The sequence below is a fragment of the Triturus cristatus genome, chromosome 10 (genome assembly GCF_964204655.1).
Source record: "Triturus cristatus chromosome 10, aTriCri1.1, whole genome shotgun sequence".
NCBI classification, from domain to species: domain Eukaryota; kingdom Metazoa; phylum Chordata; class Amphibia; order Caudata; family Salamandridae; genus Triturus; species Triturus cristatus.
Window position 1 is genome coordinate 1,143,135,778 of NC_140593.1, and position 23,670 is coordinate 1,143,159,447.

At 43.0% G+C, this 23,670-nt stretch overlaps 1 protein-coding gene across 1 annotated transcript in view; it reads right to left on the reverse strand.

The window, feature by feature from the left end:
* ERN2 (endoplasmic reticulum to nucleus signaling 2) overlaps positions 1-23,670 on the reverse strand; it is a 211,140-nt gene that overhangs the window by 23,482 nt on the left and 163,988 nt on the right. The window contains exons 13-18 of the mRNA XM_085629488.1: positions 10,836-11,112; positions 6,113-6,203; positions 4,667-4,856; positions 3,729-3,828; positions 2,485-2,684; positions 577-724 (exon numbers count right to left, since the gene is read on the reverse strand). Coding sequence (XP_085485614.1) covers positions 577-724; positions 2,485-2,684; positions 3,729-3,828; positions 4,667-4,856; positions 6,113-6,203; positions 10,836-11,112 — 1,006 coding nt within the window. The remainder of the gene's footprint in view (positions 1-576; positions 725-2,484; positions 2,685-3,728; positions 3,829-4,666; positions 4,857-6,112; positions 6,204-10,835; positions 11,113-23,670) is intronic.

Here is a 23,670-nt window from a genome sequence, read left to right on the forward strand (position 1 = left end):
AATAAGAGTTCAAACTCCGTACCCAATCTGGAGAAATAGAAGCCCTAACCAAAAGCAAATACACTGCCTTCTCTTGCCTCTCTCATGTTCGTTGGTATTAGTGTTGTCTCCATTCCCCAATCAAGTCTTTGGTCTCGTAGAGTAAGAGCAAAAACAGGGTCTGAGCCCACTCCATCCCTTGCCTTTCTCAATACCCTCAGAAGGGCGGTAGATAGAAGTGTTGTCTCTGCATTCCAATTCAAATCTTTGGTCTACTTCTGGAGCAATAACCTCTAGGAAGAAAAAGCAAGTAAGGGGTCCATGCCCTTGCCCCTCACAGGAGTGATTGCCCCTGGAGGGTGGTACAAATGTTGTGTCTGCATCCCCAATCAATTGTTTTGGGCTCCCTCTGGAGTGATAAATTCCAGGGAGCATACGCAAGTACAGAATCCAAGTCCATTCCTTCTCTTGCATCTCTTTGGAGCAAACACCTCTCATTGGCGATAGAAGTGAATGGCCTCCTTCTGTGATGATCTCCCTTGGCCAGGGCTCCACTTTGGGCTCTGATAAGGCACGAAAGTGTCATGTAATTCTTACCATGACTCTCTTCTTCCAAGTACTGAAGCTCGTACTTCCCCATCAGAATGTTGCTTTGCCGCCTTAAACTGTCCCCAAATGGATGCTGCCCATGCGACACTACATAGTAAAACACACAGCCTGCGGAGAAAATATCCACTGCGTTCGTCTGGAAGAGAAGAGTACAGATAAACAAGTGAAGAAACTATTCCAATCAACATTTCAGATTTTCAATAACCTTTTGAGCTATTTGCCAAGTTATATATATTTTAAATAAAGATTGTGTGATGAAGATGATGATTAGGCAGACAATGGGCCACCTTCACAATGCAGCCAGAGATCATGTTGGAGGAAAGTATGCGTATTACTCATTTGATGTGCGCACTGATCTAACATTCTACCACCTTGTCCATATGTCTCACTAGCCTGGTAGAAACATCTATAATTGCTTTACCCAATTTAAGGTACAGTCACACACCCGCCCCATAAAAATCAACAGTGTACTTTAAAATGGCAAGAAAAGAAGAAAAGCACAAAAATATGGAAAGGAAGGACAAGAGCAATGGTTGGCACACCAATCAGCACATTATTTTGAAAATCTGAGATAACCTTAAGCAGAAACACAGGATATAGTGTTAATATCATATCATTATATAGGCAACTAGTAAAGGCCACCCGTCTAGTAAAGGCCACCCTTTATTCCATCAGACTCTGGATTTCATATCTATTCACTGAATTGATTCTAAAGGGACATACTTGGAAAGGCTGGATATAAGGAATAACCAATCTAGTCATAAATCACGGGGAAGAAAGTCTCAATTCAAATCTGACATAAGAAAAATCAGCTTTAATCACTATCTCCAATGTGTGATGATGATGATGATGAAGTATTTTTAGAGGGCAACAATAACCTAAGGTGTTTAGGCGTGTGAACTTGAGTTGCTATACAGTTAGTATATGTCCTTCACGTTTCAGGCGTGCATACTTTACATTATTTTTCTATCAGATTTCTATCGGGCAACCACTACAGCTGTGTTTTTTTAATGATCACGTTTCAAAATCACTAGTATAACACGCTGCAATCACATTTTGTATCAAAGTTTCAGCTGATGTCACAGACGGGCGAGATAAGGAAAGTACCTTCATTGAAACCTACAGGCTTGGCTCAGATCCGCATACTTGAGGAGTAGGCCAACCATGTGAATTTAGGAAAGGCACATCAGCGGGTTCTGTGACCAATTATGTAAGTGGTGTGAAGACAACACTCCCCCTGAGGGAAACAGGTTGTTTCCTGAGGTGCAGGGCAGAAACCACCTGAGCAACGGAAGTCTTTGGGATTACATATCATCAGTTGAGACTGAGCCAACAGACTTCGGCTTTTCCGTGACCGATCTCTTACTTCAGTCTGGTGGGGAAACCAAGGGTAGAAAAGCTGTTCTAAGGTACGGTGTGAAATTGATGTTTTCTACTGAAAAAAGACCGGAAGGCCTTGGCCAAATAAAAGGAAGATCACAGTTCGGGTGGCAGGGCATGCATGGAACTCAGTGATTTGGCCAAGAACTGCTCCTAAGCACCTCAGCCACTGAGATCCCAAAGAGATTCTTGCCATCAAATGAGAGGTACGCGACTTAGTGCAGCACCTAAAATAAGGGATTTTGGCATGTTCTACATTTGTTTATTTACTGTATATGTATTTGTTTTATGGGTTTCTTCGTGCAGTTCCACAATTTATGTAGCATGATGTTTTAAATCACCATTGTTAGTAAATCACTGAAACCGGGCCTACAAAATGGTCACCACATGCTGCAGACAATGAAAGTCTTACAGCAGAGGAGTACATGCCTGAATGTGTTTACACATGGTTGAAAATGAAGAAAAGCTAGGCATCCGTGGTTATGCTGGACTAGGTGCTGCCAAGGTCATACTTACAGGGTGTTCCTTCATGTCTTCCACCAAAACTTCTGGAGCAATCCAGCCTTCAGTGCCTGGAATACCTGAGCGCAGGCTGAAACTATGGCGTCCAGGCACCAGCTTCTTGCACAGACCAAAATCAGAGATGACGGCTCGGACTTTCCCATGTGCACTGGGCAATGAGATGAGGATATTGCAGGGCTTCAAATCGCGATGAACTGAAAAGGAGACAGGTTTAGAAAGTGCCCTACAAAGTACCATGAGACCCCACCCTCTCAATGCTGAAAATGGAAGGGTTCACTAAAAGAAGAAAAGGACAGCTTGATGTCTGAACTAAAATTTGGAAGGACCAGGTGCAGCATTGCCTCCCCAGGGATGACCCATGCCAGACATTCAATTACTTTTTGGGATTGTATAACCTGAGCTTAACTTCAGAAAAATAATCAGTGGGATCCACTTTGATTACAACACTCCCTTTCATACTGGTCCACATTTAACCCTTAGGCAAGTAAGAAATTCAAGAAGGCTTGTGATGGGCAATTAAATGTTACATTGGGCTAAGGAGTGGCTGACGGGAGCTTAGGGCAACAAAGATAAATAGTGCGTGGAGCTTACTTTGACAGACGGAATGCGTGCCATAGGTTTGAGTACTGGTTCAATGTAACCAGAGATTACTCCATTAAGGAGAGGAAATAGAGGGTTGGTCAACCCACAATGGATTTGTCATAGTGGGGAACATGGGAAGAGTGCTTTTCCACCTACTTGAACTTCAAAAACAGACTTGTAAACATGTGTAAAATATATTTTTACAGACTACACAAATATGACATTCATTCCTCAGTCTATCTTTCCTAGGTTTATGTTATAAATATGAAGAGGACTTTATCTCTAAAGGTTTTCTTGCCTAGGTCAAGCCTCCAGCAGTCATTTCTCCAGCGGTGTATTCACATGAATCTGCATGACACTCTGTTTACGATGTTTTTTAATACATATATGAAACTAGAATATAATGAAAACTAAAGATAAAGAGCACAACATTTCTTCAGAGTCAGGCTGTCGTCTGCGAAGCTTCCGGTGAGTACACTGGATGTCTAAATCTGCCTTGAGTCGGTAGTCTGAACCAGGGGGCCTGACATACAGCATCCAGGTGCATCTTTTAAGTTTTGGTCCAGTGCTGATATTTTTGTTGTTGTTTTACTTATTGAGGGCTGGTGTAACATCCTTGTTTCTTTTGCAAAATCTACCTTGAACAAAGTCCTTACCGATATTCAAGGAGTGCAGGTGTGCCAGGCCGGACATCGTCTGAGAAAGGAGTGATATCGGGTCCAGACCACATCGGTCGAAGTCAGGGTTCTCAACATACTGAGGGTCAGAAGGACGAAGAAGGGAGGGAAGGGGAGAAAAGAAACGGGAGGAGGTGAAGAGACAAGAGATGGCAACGGGCCGAAACCAACAGACAAGGACATTTGGGAGAGTCAGAGAAGGGTGGAGTAAATATATGAATGACAGGAGAGGTAGCAGGTCAGAGCAGAGAAAGGAGAGGGGATGCGGAAGTGTGAGAGATGAAAGAAGGGACATGGAGTAAAGAGAGACAGAAAAGGATAAATAAGGAGGGCATACAGGTGCAATGAAAAACAAGCAGAGAAAAGACAAAGAGGAAGCAACAAAGAAGAATTATGAGGGAGAAGGTTCAATACATGAAATAAAGAAAGTGGAAAAAAGGGAAAGTAAACAAGAAGGTCGAAGTAACACAGAGAAGGTTTGAAGGAAAGAGATTGGGCAGGGGAGACAAATTGGGGAAGAAACAAATTTGATTAATCCAATGCTACATCTTTCCAAAATAACAAATATTCAAAAGTAATTCCATACAAAAAAAACGGTCATGGAAATTCCCCTAGTTCTGTGATGACATACTGCGTGGTATGTACAATCATGACTAGCTTCACATGATACATTACTGTGTACCACAACAGCAGAGCAGTGTTCCACAGCATATGCCCGGAATTGGCGTTTTATTCTGCCTGTGCCTTTACATCTGGCTGGACTGTGTTCTATCATGGTCCAATAATGGGCAGCGAATGCCAAGGCAGCAAGCCATGCGGTACCAGCCCGTCTGCATGACAGCTTAGGATAATTCTCCTCTTCACACTGTAATATCCCTCTAACCACTCTCCTTCTGCCCCAAGTGACAGGTCCTCACCTCTTGCAGAGTGGCAGCACAGAGCTCAGTGGCGATGTACTGAAACTGCTTGTCCCGCTCCATACAAAAATAGCGGATCACGTTGGGGTGCTCGTCGGACTCCCGCAGTAGCTGCACCTCCCGGTCCACAAAGTTAAAGCATTCTGGCAGGATCCGCTTCACAGCCACCTGTCTACTGTCAAAGGAGCCCCTAGGGAGAGAGGGAGATCGCTGAGCATGACAAGGACAGAGGAGTGGGGTTCCTTCCATCCTGGCAGACAACACACTCATTGGCAAGATGAACCTCAATGGGTGCACACACAGGTCCTGGCACAGAAAAATGACCTGAGAGCACTGCAGGAGGTTGACACCCTAATAAGGACCTGTGAATGCCACCTGGATGTGGCACAGTAATACGAACCTCAGATTATTACAAGTAGGTTTCAGAGGAACACTCATCTGAGAGTGCTACGAGGTTCTAGCAAAAAAACTGGGAGCTACGAGGACTGTAGCAGTTCCAAGATAACTCTTTGCTGACCGTTGTTTCAGATGAAGGTAATGCAAGCTCATTAAAAACTGCAACAGTTCTCACATCTGTGTAAGGCATTACTATTCGACAGCAATAGGAAAAATATATCGTTATACCAAAGCTGTCTGAGATATGCCTCTATACTTAAGCTACAGGCGTGAGATATTTATATAGCAAAGTTGCATGAAAGACATTACTATAATAGAGCTATATGAGAAAGCTTCTATATTCCAGAGCTGTGTCCCAGGCATCTCTGTACTAAAGCTATAGGAGAAAGATATCATTATACTGCTTCTGTGTGAAAGCCATCTTTATACTAGTGCTATGTGTGAGAGAAGTCTCTTCATCAAAGCTGTGCGAGAGACATCTCTATACTACAGCTATTGGAGAGCGTTGTCTCCATCATCTCTATGCTAGAACTCTAGAAGTCCGGTATCTCTACAGTGGATCTGTGTGTTAATCACGCTATGCTGGAGCTTTGTGAAAGTCCCCACTATAATCTCCACTATGCGAGATTCAGGTCTGTTACTTGAGTTATAAAAGTGATCCCACCGCTGAGGCCTTGTAAGCTTAGGCTCTTGCACAGGAACCAGAGACCAGCTCTATGTGGAGAGAAGGTTCCATCACAGACCTGAGGTGAAGGCCAGCTCTAGCATCAGAGCTATGTGAAAGTTGGCTCATCACCACATCTACGTGAGGCTCTGCTCTGTCAGAGGACCTGCGTGGTTACGTGCGGGTCAGATCCACTACCGTTGATGCGTGATGCGCGGTTCCATCACAGGAGCAATGTACACAACAGTATTGTAGCTGGAACAATATGATTGTTGCCTCCAGTACTAAAGTCATTTGGGGGTATTCTACATCACGGGAGTAACATTGGTATTGGTTCTATTACTGAAAAGCACAATACTTGCCTCTTTCCCTTGTCACTCTCTTACCTGAACACAAAAGTGCCTCCAGCTCCGTGGCCCAGCACCTCTTTGGGGTTAAATGAGATCTTCCCCACGTAAATCACCTCATCAGTGTCATCTGTAAGAAGATGCTCATGTGAGAAGTAGCAATATATAAAGCACATTTCCAATGAGCCACAATTGCACCACAAACACAAACACACCCACACACCGCCATACAAAGAGAAGACATTCAGCTAAATGACATACTAGACCATCCTCTAAATGATAACAGCTTATCAAATGGCCCTGATTTAGACTTACAGTCGAGAAATTAAGAAAACCTGGCATCATATGGACTGTCCATTCCCAAAAAGTCATAGAATTCATAGAATTCCAAACTGTCATAATGCAGACCCAACTGGAACGAAATATGGCACATTTCACTCCCAGGGACACAAAGATGCAGAAAAGTCAACAGCTGAAACATTGATAGTTGCCAGGACTTCGGTGTGAAGCTAGATGTGCTCCTCAATGGATTATATTTGTTGGGCCACGTTCGATCCTTTGGAAATAACAATGGTGCTGTGATGACAGTGCCAATGCTGGTACAGCACAACACATGACTCTTTCCAGGAAGGGTGCAGATGGTTTGAAAGTAAAGTGCACAGAGGCGAGAGATTTTTACCCAGGGACCCAGAGAAACAGGTAGATGAGGAGTGTGCTGGAGTGCAAGATGACCTAGAACATGTAGGACTATCCTATAGTTCTACGAGATTGGGTGCTATATGTTTTCTAGGACAAAAACTCAGTAAGAAATGTTAAAAATTTATCCATTTGGTTAGGCATTCCTGATTCCACAAAATTCAACAATACAGATAGGAGTCAAGATGTGTTTGTCGACGACGTTTCGATTCCCAACAAAGGTTATGGGATCATCATCAGGACTAGACAATCAGGAATGCCTGAGAAGTTGCAGTGAATCGGGAGATTATCTGCTGCACGATGTCGTCACGGATCAGGATACAACTCCGCATTGCCACAGGCGCACCACGACCGCTGTGATGTTGCCTCCTTGAACCTCCGTTATCACGCGTTGAGGTTACCCTACTTCAGCGACTACTTCCTCCTTATTACCCCCGGTTCCACCACGAATCTCGTGATGACAACATTGTGCTCTCCCGCCAGAATCACCGGCCTTCCTGCACTCCTGCCACGGCCACACCAGCTATCTTGGACGGGCCCATGTTTTTCGTGACTTTTCCAACTTTCCCACATGTCTAATTCCGGAGACACTGTTCCCCGCTCTGTGACTGGGACGGACATCCTTCCCAGCGGAAAATCTCCCGATTCACTGCAACTTCTCAGGCATTCCTGATTGTCTAGTCCTGATGATGATCCCATAACCTTTGTTGGGGATCGAAACGTCATCGACAACCACATCTTGACTCCTATCTGTATTGTTGATTTATGCGGAGCATAAGATGTCTTTGTTATTGTGACTAATGTGATTGTTTATTCTTACCACCAAGTCACTTTTTATTTTATGCCTGAGGTAAGGAAATCTGTTGATTTCCAGTTACCCCATCACGTCCGGCTCACTTTATGTTTTCTGTATTAATTATGTTTTAATTATTGATAATAAATGTGTACTTTTTTTGCATTGAACACATTTAGACCCAAACCTAATTTCAGCATTGTGGTTACACTTTCGTATTCATTTTTGAAAGGGACCACTGTCTCTGATAACTGACTACTACTTTTGGTCCCCTTCGACTATAAGGGTTTCCTTGTTCGTTGTTGATAGGGCATACCAATAAGCAGTCATTATGAAGAAAGAGGTAAGTATAAGATCAATGAGGTCTAAATCTCCCAGATCTGAGCTATGAAACCATGGGCTGGAAAAAAGGTCTCTTGGTCAACTTAAATGAACTGCAAATCATTAAGATACTCGCCATCATCAACCAGCCAAACAAGCTAAAAGTGAATTGCCTAGGAATAAGCCATATAAATGCTTCTCTGGGAGATATCGGAGATCAGACATTTGATCTGGCTCCCTATTTGTTTACACAATAATCATGATATCTCTCATGGGGAACAGAGGAAGACTTGATTATTCGTTAGCCAGATTTTGTTACAGAATCCATCTTGTCGGGTTGGGTGATGGGGAGCCAGTAGCCTGATGCAGCAATTTAGAGCCTGTTAATTTTGATCTCTTTTGTCATTCTGTTTTACAACCCCTAAGCGTCGTGTCCCAGGGTTAAGTATTAACAAATAAATGTATAGACACAAATATGTTTTTAAAGAAGAAAATTAGCGAGTAATATAACATTAGGATTCTTTATTATATTTCGTTGGATCAGGAATTTCAAGCTGCAATGGAGGTGATATCTTTACAAATAAGTGTTTAACAAGGGGTGTGAAGTTGATTTTCTGAGAAATGTAGGAGACTGAGATGGTTCTCATTTTATTCCTCTGAGCATTGGGCATCATTCTGGACAGATGTGTTGAGTCACTGGATCTAGGAATTGAACCTATCAGCATAGGTTTTTTGTAGAGGAATGCACTCAGCCTATGGAAACCCACACATAGCCACTAAACTGGCAGACAAAGAGCTGTAAAGACACCCAATGACATACTAATAACCATGTATGCCATCATTTGTGTAAACACTTGTGTTTCCTCAAAACCCCATGCAAACACAAATGGCCCCCGTGTTATTCCAAATGGGTCAACATTGGCTCCTACGCGTTTACAATTTTACCTGAATTTACTGTAGGATCTACGGAGGCACTGAGCACTCAAATGAGGCAGTACGCAGCTACCTCTGAAATATATCTTAATGTGTCATCAATATATGGTCTCACATTTGCTGAAGGGTATGTCTTACATGTGTGGATGAAGTTCCATTTACTGAGGTGCACTGCTTCTAAGACCGAATGTCTGTTCACTTGACCAAAAGTGTATCTTGCCTGTCCAGATGTGAATGCAGAAACAGGCTTTGATGGAGTGACTACACTTTTGATCCACTCTGCTAACGCCTTGGATCTCTAAATGGATCCACATTTAACCATGAAATCATGCCTCAACTATCGGTTTAAGACAGCAAATGACCATCTTCTTTTTTGCACTGAATAAAGGCCCCCTTACAAAATCTGAACATTTGCCTTGATAGTAAGGCATTCACTATTTCCGGAACAGACTGGATATGGTATTCTTGCAGGTAAGCCGAAATCTTACTCTTAAGACGGTAGTCCTTCACAGATTAGCCGTGCATTTTGTGGGTGCTTGGAAAATTAAACCTATCATACCTGTGCTGACACATTTGCACTGGCGTACCCTGATTGCTCTGATCTAGATTAAGCTTTCCAATTTGGCACGCAAGGCTATTCACCTTTGGTCTTCCAAAAAAGACCTATAACCGAGCCTTCTCAGGGATGGCTCAGAGGATCTGGAACTCCCTTCCCCCTGAAGTCAGGGTGAACCCATCTATTGTCTTCTTCCAAAAAGAAGTCAAAGGGCTCTTGATGAAGAAATTTCTGACTTAGCCTGGCACCTTTCTGATTCTGGGTCCATACCCGTTGACTCTTGCCCAGCCACCTTGTTCATGAGTCTGTCGGACAATTCTAGACCGTGATCTTTTTTTCTCCTTCTGTTGTTTATGATGTGTTTTGCTGTGCCTTCACAAGAATGCTGGACAATTTTGACTTTGAATTTGTCGTTTTGGGTATTCTGTTTTGTATGCTTATTACCTTGTGATGATAATCTGTAAAGCGCTCTGATACCATCGGTGGTCATGTTCGCGCTATATAAAACTTAAAGAAACAACAACAAAAAACATTTTGTTGCCACCCATATCTAAGATCCCAACTTTGTTTAGAAGTATACACATATGGGATAACTTCCAGGGGCATGTGCTCCTTTTATTAAAACATCATCCGATATTTTGCACTTTTGTGTTCAAAGACATCTTGCCTGTTGTACTGTTTTTCCAGCAGTCATTAAAAATTTAGATGTGCAATCAATTATTTGCTTTGTTCCTTGGACTTAATTGTGTATTTGTTCTGCTCTTCACTTTTGCACAGTGGATGATTATCATTGTATATACTTTTCATTTTAATATTTGTTGTTGTATTTTTTTAGAACAGCAGTAAACTGTGTGTGTTCTGTTGCAATGATAAAATGCACCCATGCCTGAGCTCCTCCTCCCTTTAAAACATACGCTTACCACTCAGTTCTCATGCAAATTGATGTAAATGTTGTATAGTGCAAACACACATTGGCTTCCTCAATGCCATGCACATAAACAAGCATGCCACCACTCCAATGTGAAAAACAAAAACATGCTGGATGGGTTACTTGATTTAATCTCAGCCACTTGCAATTATTCTCGGTCGCAATCCAGTTCATCATTTTTTAGCCCACTATGCCACCTCAGACAGGGACCAGCCATAGGCAAATTAGACTTGGTCTTGCTCCAATAGGAACAGTCCAGACCAAACAGCAAAGCCAGGTCTTCTCCGAGCCGAAACGCCTCAGATCTGGAGGTTTACATGTGTGCTTTTCTGGAGTGGACCTGGCCTTGCTGTTTGAGTTGGACTGTGCCTCTTGGAGAAAGACCTAGACTGATTTGCAAATGACAGGTCTCTGACTAGAGTGGGTGAAAAACGATGGAATGTGGCCCGAGCGATCGTCAGTGGCTAATATTAATTCAAGCATTCCTTCCATCACCTTGTTGAATTATAGTACTTCAATGTGTGCACATATGTACCTCCAGAAGCTCCATGGTCCACATCGGGTTGGAGGAAATCATACCCCTCGTTTGAGTCTTTATCTCTCTGTAGCATCAGACGGTCGTGGCTCCCTCGGTCTTGGGAAGCCTTCTTGATTGACGTCTGCGTGGCCCCATCTGCAGAAATGAGTGATTGGGAGTTCGAGCTGCTGCCTGGCAGGCGCGCTGGCGACGGCGGCACTTGCTGCTGGAGGAGCAGCAGCTTCTCCTCCAGTTGCTGCTCCAGGTGCTGCAGCTGTTGGTGCGTCTGCATTTTCTGTCACAAAGACATAAGAATTAACAAAGCCTCCTACTAGTTCTATGGAACTATTTGTACACTAATGTCATCTAAAGCATTCCGATTCATAATTAGGAGACTGATTGGGTCTGGCCAATGAAAATAGATTCAAGGAATAAGTCAAATATATAGTGTGCATTAAGCAATTCTCCTTTGCCATGGGGAGGGAGGCGAGGATTTAAACTCAGTCAATAAGGAACCATATTTTGCATCAGTGATGGGCTGATTCCTCTCAAACAAAAATAGGAATAAAACTAAAGATGATCTGTCAGGCTCTGGCTCCTGTTGACCCTGATCTTAAGGAGGAAGAAGGGACTCTGCCTCACTGGCCCACACCTTTGTTTCTTTTTCAGCCCCCAGGATCTCTATATGACGTACAATACACCGGGGACGATCCAGACGATAGGTACTACGGGCCCTTTAAATCTAAAACCCCGGAAGCCAAGGAGGATACAAGCTACGCCCACTGGAGGTGGGGATATGCCACACTGGAGGAAGAAGAGGAAGCCGGACGAGGAGTCGAGGGAGCAGTGAATCGGGAGGAAGGGATTGCTAGGTCGGAGAAGAGGAGACCATATAACAACTCAAAGGACGGAGGAGGAGCGAAGGTGACCTAGCTAAACCGGATTCCGGCGGTGAACCCTGTGCGGGAGTGCCAGGAGGCCGACGACCTCACAAGTCACCCAGCCGCGTTCCCGGAGGAACATGGCTTGCACAGGTATGTGCACGATTCCTGGGAGGCGGACGGGAGTAACGCCCCGAGGTATTGAGAAGGGAAACCCCTTGGGAACTCCCTAAAACGACGGAGCGTTTTTTTTGTTCTCTTCACTTACGGTGGCGGTCTCACGCTCTACTGCACCCTGTCGACTGAACTAAACGGGTGTATTTTCTCCCCACTCCCTCTCCCTCACATAAGTATTGGCGCCGACCTTTGTTTTGTTTCATTATTTTTGCTGCCTTCCCCTCCTGACAGGGTCGACTGGAAATCCGGTGGAGGAATTCGAAGCCTCAAGGAGAAGAAAAGAATTCCCCAAGAAGATTCAGGACATTTTTGTTGCTTATGTATCAGGATTCCGAGAAGCAATAAATCAGTTTAACCAGCATAAAGAGTTGCGTGATTCCTGCAAGACCTAACATGATCTAGGCGTCTCCAACCTTTTCTATAAGGAGAGCTACTTCTGAATGACAAAATAGTGCTGAGCTACTGATGACTTTGACAATTATTTCAGTCGGGAGCACATCCAAGCCAATTACAATAGTATGCTCATTTTGCAGTATTATTAGATATCTTTTTTCAAGATAAATAGATGCGGAGTTAAGAACATACATAAGAGTATACATACCTTTGTATACTTACCTTCATGATATTGTGGTAGTCTGTAGTCTGGATCTTGATTGGACAATACTTAAAATTCAATATTGTAATAGAACCCAACCACCTTGACACATGACAGCAGTGTCTTGAAAAGTAAAGTTATATCATAATAAAATGTCTCCACATGGCCACTAACATAACAGTCCCAAATGTAGGAGTCCATTGGCACACAGGAAATCCAGCAAGTTATAAACCTCCTCAACTCTGTGTGAACTACCATTCAAAGAGCAATTTTAAATATGTTTTGGATTTTCAATTATTTTGTTTTCAAACATTAGTATATTAGTTTCTCATAATAATAAATAACGTGATTTTGTATCAAATATGCACATTCTATTTGGGGTTAACATGCTGAAAGAAAACATTGTCTTTTCTTGCAAAGTGATCTTATTCAATATGGCTGGGTTGATCCTCTGAAATGAGTACTATGCTGAGCAGCATTACGGGGAGCTACTTCCAGGGTATTGGCGAGCTACTTGTAGCTCCCGAGCTACCTGTTGGAGACCACTCAGAAAGGAAAACCTTGAAAAGGTTTATTACATTCTATGTAAACCAGTACAAAAACAACAAGAGGAACATCTGCAAGACCAACGCCTCATACATCAAATCCCAGCTAACAATAACATGTGGATGCTGTCAAAAGTGTGCTAAGAAACTCGAGAACCGGGGTCTCCAACCTTTTGAGTAATAAGATCTACTTATGTTCAAGAAAATAAACCAAAGCTACTAATATTAGCGCTGTAATAGTGACCACATCAGACAACATTATATGAGTGGCCACCATATGCGAGACTGCTAGCAGTGATCATCTCAGTGCATCAGGCATGGCTGCCAGCACTAAGGTAAATAAAAAAGGCTTTGCTAATTTGGAATGCCTCTACAAAGGTAATATATAACCGCCACAGATGCAATCCTCCTGGTGCCAAGGTGATAATATAAGAAAGCTCCCTGTATACTAAACCTACAGATAGGAACAGCCTGTTAAGATTTGATAGTGCCCACCCGCGGTCCTTAAGAGAGAATCTCCCAGTAGGACAGTTCTTGAGGATACGCAGAAACTGTTCCAACCTCCAGACATATAAAAAAGAGGCAGCTGTCCTTACAAATAAACTCAAACAAAAGATGTACCCCAATAAAATCATAGAAAGAGCTAACAAAAGAGCACGGAACACCCCACGAGAAGCTCTTTTAGAAACACACATAAAAGAACAACCGGACCACGTATAACTCCTCATCTAATGATTTGAAGAAAATTATAAACAAAAAATGGTCAATTTTAACATCCAACAAACTATCATTTGAGAAACCGATGTTCTCATTCAGAAAAACTTCGAGTTTGAGAAACGCCCTAGTACATACCAACACATTTACATCAAGATCCACGAATCAGATGACACTATGGGGAACACCGCCTGTTATGGGACACTAACCGTGTGGATCATGTGTGGCCTGCCCTTTCACAGAACACACTAAAACATTGGAGTTAGGCTTACAATCACCATGGGAACAGAGGTCACTAATTGTAACTCTGAATCTGTAATTTACATGATTAAATGCCCGTGTGATTTGATGTACATAGGGATGACTAGTCGTAAGGTCAAAGTTCGCATTAGCGATCATAGAAGTACCATACGCAGAGCTGTTACAGCAACTAGGTTAACAGCCCATTATCATGAGAAAAACCATAAAGATACAGAGCTTAAATGGACAGTACTTGAAAAAGTCAAAAATACGGGCAACCAACAGCAAAAACTCCTAGAGCGAGAACAACGATGGGTATATTGCTTGAAGACCCATGAGAGAGGTCTTAATGATTGCATACCCTGGAACCAACTGAATAGGTAGATTAATAAGATTTCTTCCCATAGACGTTATCAAGGGTCAGTAGATTTACCACTAAAAATCCCCAACTATCAAGTGGGGCTGTACTTTTCTACCTACCATCTACAACCAACCCAATAGTTATTAAGAGGCATTCTCCTTAGTGCCGGTAAAAATGCGTTATTAAGCCCCCCAGTACAGGGTGTGAGAATATTTATAGTGTTACTAAATTTAAGACCTCATCACTTAGATAACAACTACCGAGTTATCTATCCTTGAGTGAATTACTTTCTCACTCAGTTGCCCTACAGCGAGTTAAACCCACATATATATATATATATATGGCTTTTACCAACCGGACTTCGATGAAGTTACGATGTGTGTAATCCCTGTAAGTGCGACGATAAACACTAATAACCACTTTCTAATAAAATGTGAAATCGGAAATGAAGTAGAACTAGCACGCCTGTCACTATCACATGGTTTTTATTAACATCACGGTCTTAACAACATAGAACTACTCTTCCCATGATTCTATGGGAGTAAGGACTACAATCCACGTGTCTGGTTGGACCACAGATGTACGTCTCTAATCACGGGTCCTAAGAACCAATCATAAGGTTACTATACGAACACGGAAGTCTATTAGCTCCGTGCATCGATACAAGAATCACTCTGCCATTACTAAGAATAATAAGAAATACTCAAGTCAGCGATCGCACTTGTAACATATATATGGGGCTCATTGAAATCACAGACTCTTGGGAAATAACTTCACTTAAAGAATTTACGGGATTACTAGCGCACGTCATTGATCACGTGACTGTGGTGACCAATACCGGTATCATCACACAAATGCGGAAGTATAAACTTTGCGATCAACTAAACATGGCGCCAAACGCCGGGGATCGGGACCAAGTAGGTGAACAGGCGGGGCAGGACTCTTGAGGAAGTAAGTACGGGGGGCTAGGGTGAAGGACCCAGGACATGGGCCCAATTCATTTCTCTCGGAGAAGGAATCGATTACATCTTGTTCCCCTTTGCCCTTAAACGTGCTTTAATATTTCCTTCCCTACTTTTCTATACTTTGGGGTTTCCTTGATAGGGTGTGACTATAGAGCTACCCCATTAGCCCTACGATCCCCTAAGAAACGGAAATCATCCGAAGCCCGGGTAAGAGAGTATGCATGAGTGTGAGTGCACTTCACAGTTGCTCACATGTTTTCAAATTATCACGCATGGTTAAAATTACTGTGTTCAGTCACAGATACGGTGAGAATGATGTGTGTAAGCGTACTCTAGGAGAGTTTCTCTACATTGATAGTATGTACTAACTGGCATGTGGATTCAGTTAGAATGCGAGCAAATTCGCCACTGCACAACAGATCTGTCAAGTCGATTAATTGTGTACAGATACAATTTTGAGTGCCACATATGTGGATATAGCTGCACACCACTATGCCTCATGAGCACTTGGCATGTGTAGGTGTGACTCTTTATCCTCAGCACAATTTTGAGACACAACACTTTGGAACTACCATTAAGAAAACCAATAAGTATAAGTTGTATGTTTTGTTTTCTGTGTTCTCTTTTACAGATGGAATTTCAACACTTGACAGATTAATTAATCAGTCGCTCATACAAGGAGCAGCTACTCTGCCCTTGTTTAAAAAAAACAGGATAGGGACCTCCCTCTTCTGTAATCCAGGGTGGCCTCTTTGGCCCTGAAGAAAGTCCTGGACCTTTACGGCCATATACGGACTGAAACATGTCGGCACAAGGGTCCTAGGACCATAATACTCCTATAAAGACCCCCTTTTTAGTAATTTTAATTAACTCAGACAGACCCAATAATAAAGGGAAACTGGGGATCTGCCTGAGGTTTTTTATCTTCTAGCCTCCCTGGTCTGTAATATCTTCAAAGAGCTCCCAACATTGTGGTTGAGCCCACCCCGACTTTTAGGCGTCGGGGTGACCCGATGATGAAGCATGATACCACTAGGGTGTGTGAGGGTACCTAAACCAAAAGGAATTGCTTCCTTGCTCACCTAATGGTGAAGTTAAAAGTTTCCCTCACCTGTTCCTTTCCATCTTTCCATCTACGTGTATCGATACCGACCATCGGATGGTCAGTTGGAGTAAAATAAATTGTGTAACTGATAATATAAGAAAGACACCTCCCCAACACTACTTAGTAAGTAAAAATGTATAAAGCGCTCGATTCCCGAGGCCTTTTGGTACTGAGATAACAGAGATACAAGAAAGTCCAGGAATAAAAGGTTGTTACTGGGTGGGAAAGAGCCAAGTTTTCAGACAGGCTCGAAAATGTGTGTGGACCGATAGGAATCTGATGTTAAGTGGCAACTAGTTCCATAGTTTGGGAGCTAAATGAAAGAGTCTTCTACCACCCCATTTAGTCTTCTTGACTCTTGGGACCTTAACCAGTGCTTGCTTTGCTGACCTCAGGGAGCGACCCAGAGTGTACCATTGGAATATTTTAAGATATTCTGTGGGTCCTCCACCATGTAAGGTCTTATGAACCAAACATAGCGCCTTAAATTCAATGCGCTCCTTAACTGGAAGCCAATGTAGTTTTCTGATGGCCCCATATATATGACTATATTTAGGAAGATTCAATAGGGTCCGGGCAGCTGCGTTCTGTAAGGATTGCAGTTTGTTCAGTTGTCTCCTATCCACCCCAAGATAGAGAGCATTGCAATAGTCAATTCGAGACAGAACGAGTGCTATCACCACCGTTTTTATCAAATCCATCGGGAGAAACAGTAGGATCTTCCGCAAAATTCTTAAGGTGAAATAGAACGTGGAGGTTACTTGATTTATCGGTCCCATAAAGCTGAGCTGGGTGTCAAACACCACGCCCAGGTTTCTCATTTTGGTCACAGGGAGTGGACATGCTCCTTCTTCTGGAGTCCACCTGTCCGAGTTCCAGATGGGAGGACCAGAGCCAAATTCCATCACCTCTGTCTTCTGAGTATTACATTTTAGATAGTTGAGGTGCATCCATTGAATAATGTGAGCCAGACAGTTGTGAAACCTGGCTGAGGGCACATGTCCTGAGGAGGATATGGAAATTATAATTTGTGTGTCACAGCATATGACACAAGCAAAAAGCCATGGTGCTTGACCAATTTCGCCAACGGACTCACATATATATTAAACAGTGTGGGTGAAAGCGCTGAGTCCTGAGGGACTCCGCAAGGAAGACAGAATTTTTCTGACTTAAGGTTATCCCAGCAGATCTTATGTTCTTTCGCTGTCAGGAAGGAGTAAGGAGGGCCAGAGAGGAATCCCAAATCCCGATTGTCCCCAGCTGCCGCGTGAGAATGGAGTGGTTCACCCTGTCGAACGCGGCGGATAGGTCCAGCAGGATAAGGAGTGCCCTGCCACCACTATCAATTTGACGTCGGAGTTCCTCCATGGCCATGACTAGTGCAGACTCAGTAGAGTGGTTGGACTGAAAGCCATGTTGAGTGCTATCTAGTAGGTTGTTAGAGTCTAGGTAGTCATTTAATTCTTGGTTTAGGGCATTCTCCAAAATCTTGGCCGCCAAGGGCAGGCAGGAAATGGGGCGGTAACTGGTGACGTCATGAGGGTGCAGGGAGGTTTCGTTAGGGTCGGTCTAATGCAAGCCTTCTTCCAAGATAACGGAAAGCCCCCAGACTGTATGATGGTGTTTAATAGAGGGGCAAGAGTCAAGCTATTTAGATTGGAGACACCATGAATGATGTCTGGAGGGCATGGATCATCTGGAGGGCCCGAATTATTGGTCAGCAAAAGGTTATTTGCAGAATCCACCGTAATAGGTGAAAAACTGACCAAGTGGTTGGTAATTGCCGGCCCTTCCTCCAGTCCGTACAGAGGTAAAGTTTGAGGAAGAGAACCTGTCCCCTCTAATTCACTGTTAATAGATTGAATTTTGGTTGAAAAGAAAGACGCCATTTTGTCACATAGGGTTTGATCAGGACTAAACTGATTTTCTTGTTAGAGTTTGGATAGCGCAGAGACCATCTTAAAGTGCTCTTTAGTGGAGTTCTTTGACATTTCTATTTTGTTAGTGTAAAATTCCTTCTTTGCCCTAATAATGGCAGCTTTGTATTCCGTTAGAGCCTGGTTATAGTTGTTTTTACCTTCTACGCTGTAATCTAGCCTCCAAATGCATTCTGTGCGTCTGCAATTATATTTAAAAAAATTTAAGTCAGTAGAGTACCATGGGGTGGTAGCTTTGTGCCTTCTTTGGTTGATCAATTTTATGGGAGCCACTTGATCTATTGCGGATCTAATCCAATAGTCATAGCTAGCTGCATCCCGGTTGGGATCACATACTAGCACTGGTACATTTTGGTACTTTATTTATCCCTCAAACATCAGCTTTAAATAGATTTTGGAATTTAAACTGTTTTTTTTCTCCAAACAACAGCCTACGAGTTCTAATAACAAACAATTTTTCGTCTTAAATACACACTCCCGATTTTGGCATATGTATTCATTCAATTAAGGAAAAGCTTCTAACTAAGTAGGCCGGGCAGCAAACAGAAGAGCTACTAACAGGTAGATTGAGAGGTACTCAGGCTACCTGTGGGAGACACCTACACCATAATGCCACTCTGAAAACCCAATTGCCTTTGCAACATTGCTGCACGCAAAAGAAAAAGGGCTGAAGTCTTCCAGATTCTATGTCGAAGCCAGGATTATGCCTTCTCTTTTCAATTATTTTTGGAGCAGCAGCCAATAATAAAGAACAGCACCACGAACATTTACCATGAACTTCTGGAAATCTGTAATCCAGAAACACTAACCAACCACAATCCAGCAAGCCCTATTTGATCCTCGGTAACATTATCTTCTGCCTCTTTCTTCGCTGCTTCGGCAGATAATTACTCCTTCACCTAACCAGGTTATGTTTTTTTTCCCCTCATGCAGTGTTAGTGTATGGTATAACTACATTTTTGCCATGCTGTCTTAGACTTAACACAGTAATGCGCATGTCAGTCTGAAACCGGTGACGCACGACCTACCAGACAATGTCAGTTTCAGGGCACAGTTAACCCGTTGCAGGACGGCCAGCGGCCTCGCCCTACGCTTCAGGAGCAGAGCAGTCCACCGACCACCAGAGTTAGAGCGCAAGCTCTTGTCTCTCTTCCAAACTCTGGCTCAAACTAGCATGCACCACAAAGCGTGGAGCCTGAAAGGGCGAGCAGCAGCCTCTGAGCAGAAAATTCAGGACTCATGCCTATAATTAGGTGCCAATCACATATGCTATTGATACACTTATGGAAGTTTTCCTAAGTCGGTACAAAGGCATGCAAGAAATGAATTACATCTTGGAGTTCTGGGGACACTGTTTTCCCTAATTCTGAGCCTTTCATATCAGCAATCCCCAATACGGGTGATAGTAAAGAGGGTGATGATTCGCAAGGGATTCAGATGATACATTTGATGTGGGCAGGGCTCAGTGACCGAGACATGACCATAAGAGCTACATCTATCACTATTAGGAGAACTGTTTCTCCAGCTGCATGCCATCCAGACAACCTATTTGGAGGGAAAACAATGGAGCTCTTAGAGGCTTCTGAACCCAAGAGGCTACAGCCTCAGGCTCAAGCCAAGGCACAAACCAAAACAAAAAGAGAGCAACAAGGTGCGGTAGGCGCTACTGACAGACCTAGGGAAGTTTTCGTACCTCAGAACAATGGCATGCAAGATGGTAAACATAGCCAGGAAGGACTGACAGCTTTGTGCTCTGGGGACAAGGTTGCCCCTAACTCTGTGCCGGGCAGCAATCCCCAATACAGATGATGGGACAGATGACTATGATTCACAAGGGATTAAGATAATGGTTATGATATGGGCAGGCGGAGGAACCCGAACCCCAACCATAAGTGCACGATATCGGACAGCATGAAGGGTTAGCAAGTCAACAGGCTACCTTCAGGCATGCCGGATCCAAGGGTACATAACCCTCATTCTCAACAGAGTGGACACCCGACAGAGAAGATGGCTCAGTATGTAGTGAGTCCATTGTGAAAACCTCTCAACCAAGAGGTGCGGGGCCACCTTTTGAGCACTTGACATTTCCAGAACAGTGTTTACCCCACTTGGGCTCACTTATACCGTCACTAGATGAACTAAGACAAACATCATAGAGAGATATCGTACCCAGACAAGAGACTCTCAGAGGTTCTGTATGGTCCAGTGCATTACGCATATGAGAAGATAACAGAGGAGATTCATCCTGCGGGAAGATGACATTTTTTGATTTCAATTAGAAAACCTTGTTCAACGTTTTTTACACCTGTGGTAGTTTGGCGAATACAATGGGTGATGTAGGAAGCAAACAATTGATGTGCCCATGTTTGAGTACACTCGGTCAGGAGATGCACACTGCTCTTGGCAATTGTTTTGAGGATATCATGACTGCAGCTGAGTGGTTGCTCGAGTCCACCTTCAAATGTTTCTCTATTATGCCGGTACTGGATTACTGGATGTGGCTTTGCAAGTGGTTAGCAAGCGTTACACTATCATGATCCTCGTCTCCAGTCCTGGCATATAATAAAAAATTCCTTAGCTATCGTAAACAAAAATCTAAATTCTATTAAAGACACAGAGGGGAGGATTATTCCACTCTGAAGAAACATGGATATAAAAGATGTGGTTGTGTCTTGATACCCTATCAAGTACATTTCGCTTTAAGAGGAAGTAGAACATTTTACCGATGTAATGGCTGTAGGAAATAACTACATAAATGACATTTTTGTTGCATTTGGTTGTATGAATACGCTGAGACAGTTACATTGAATAATAGGACACTATATTGTGGTGGAGGTGGACAGCAGAAACAAGCGTGACAAGCATTAGGGCTTAGAGGTTGATGTTGAATGAAGAAAGAGGGAGAGGAGAAATTCACAGAGGATTACATAGGATTTGATGGAATGTGATTGGTTGTTTCAGGACTATCAATTTCCTGAGGTTCATGGGAATTGTAGTGAATACTACTGTTCTTTATTACTTGTTGCTTTTGAAAACAAAGTGAAGAGCGAAGACATAATCCTCACTTCTGTGCCCTTGTTAGAACTGAAATTGTTCTTAAAGATAGCTTGGAATTTTTTATTCTCTGGTAACAAAATTCACAAATACACTGTAATGTCATGAGTATAGTAGGACCCCTTAGGACAGAATCCTCCCAGGTCCACAGACAGGGTATTAGATGTCACTTCCTACCCCTGTGACTAAACAGGAGTGAGAGGAGCTGGACAGTCCAGTGTAGGAAAGCACAGCACCAACAAAGGTGATGACTAGCTCCTCCAGATGTAGAGGAACAAATGTATTAAAGGGGGACCATTGTACAGGTAATAGTTTAGCATAAATATCTCTCTCTCTCTGTCCTTTGCTTCTGCACAACGAAGACCAAAACATAGTCTAATGATGATAACTAACAGGATAACAAAGAAATCTACTGCTGGCTGGCACAAATTATCCACTTCACACTTGAAGCCACTGATATGGCCATTGTGTCCCTCAAACCCTCCTGCTACAAACAGATTCCATGCCCGCTTCTCTGATTATAGTTTCTTTTAAAGTCTGGGTCCAAGTTGGCTGAACCTTGTAAATTCTGCTCTGAAACAAGTAGATGCAGCCAAATTAGTGAAGCCTGGAAAGTTTGGCTCACTCGTAAAGAAAGCAAGTGCTGATGATAACAATCTCAACAACAATAGCCTACCACAGGCTCTTCCATTTCTTGTGAAGTCCATTGAGAGATTCCCTGTCTCTACTGACAGCATTTATCTCTCATAACAAGCAAGTAGGATATTATCAAACTGGATTCAGGGCTGCAAGTAAAGAAAAACTACCACTTTAAAGAGAGCCGAAATGTCCCTTGCATCCTACACACCCTCCTTAACCTCTCCACGGAGCATGGTATTGTGAACCAATGGACCCTCAAAACTTTGAAACCATGAATGGACAGTGACGGTCAAGTCCTAAAATAGTTTGTATACTTTCACCCCACCATACTCAAGGTCACAGAATCTAAGCTCAACCGTAACATATGGTATTTTCCAAAGCTCAAGCATTTCTCCGACATTTTTAAAGCATCTATGGTGCTTCTGGTAGAAGTGATATGCAACATATAACTTTGTACCGAACAAAATGCAGTTGATGTTCAGCAATACAATGGATGTACCAATTTTGCATGAGCTCTCTAGACTTGTAGAATGGCTTGAAGAGAAAAATACAAATTTGGAAAGTCCAGCATCACCTGGAGCTGAAATTACAAACAACGGAGTTTCTGATGGTCCCCATGGCTCCTACCGCCTTCCAACATCAACAATTACACTAGTGTACGTCTCTGCAAGTTTACTACAGTGATAAAATTCTAAGGGCCCATTTTTAAATGAAAACTGCAGCTTGGGAGGACCTTAATTCATCCTTTGGCTGCTGAGAAGTATAAAGAATTCATCCCTAAATCAACCATATGACCAGTGATCAAATTGTGCACAGGCTGGACCTTGCATACTCCCTCCCAACAGCCTGACTCGCACCTCTACAGAAAGTACAATATGCTGATGCCCAGTTGATCTTGAGCGCCGACAGCTTTAACAATATCACTACACTGCTAATGTCGTTCTACTGGCGCCACACAGAGGCAGATGCATTTTCAAGACTCCATTCCCGGTGCATAAAATTCCCTGCCTTAACATGTCCCTCTATACCCATTTGTATTTTTATCTCATTTCAATGATTTTAGCCAGTGGGAAAGATCTAACAAGTGGGCTATTTCTTTCACCTCTAGTTATGCAAGGTCCCACAACGTTCAAACTCCTTCTCTTCCGATATTTAGATAAGTGCGTCTTAACTAATGACACAAGTAGATGTGGTGATTACAGCAGGGCCCTCGCCCACTGTGCCACACAGTACCTTGGGATCTACCTACTTTGTTTGTGGGGACTGAACCACTACCATTCTTGGGAATGGCACTAGTATTGTTGCTAGGAATTGTACATGTCCTGTATTACACCGGTCTAACACATTGCACCTATTCTCTGCCTGGGCTTTGTACCAGAGTTTTGTCTGCAAATATATCCATCAAGTACCTTAAGGTGTAGGTTGCAGGGGGTGGTTTCAATCTTCTATACAAACATGTATAATGTCTTTAGCTGGGGGATTGTACCATCTATGTATGTGACGAGTGTACCTGCAGTAAAACCTGGAGGTTGTACATACATACTGTACCTCCCTTTTACTGTATACTCTATCTGCTGAGTAACTAGAAGCTGTAACTATACTACATCAGAGCATATGTCCCATATCAGAGGAGAGTACTG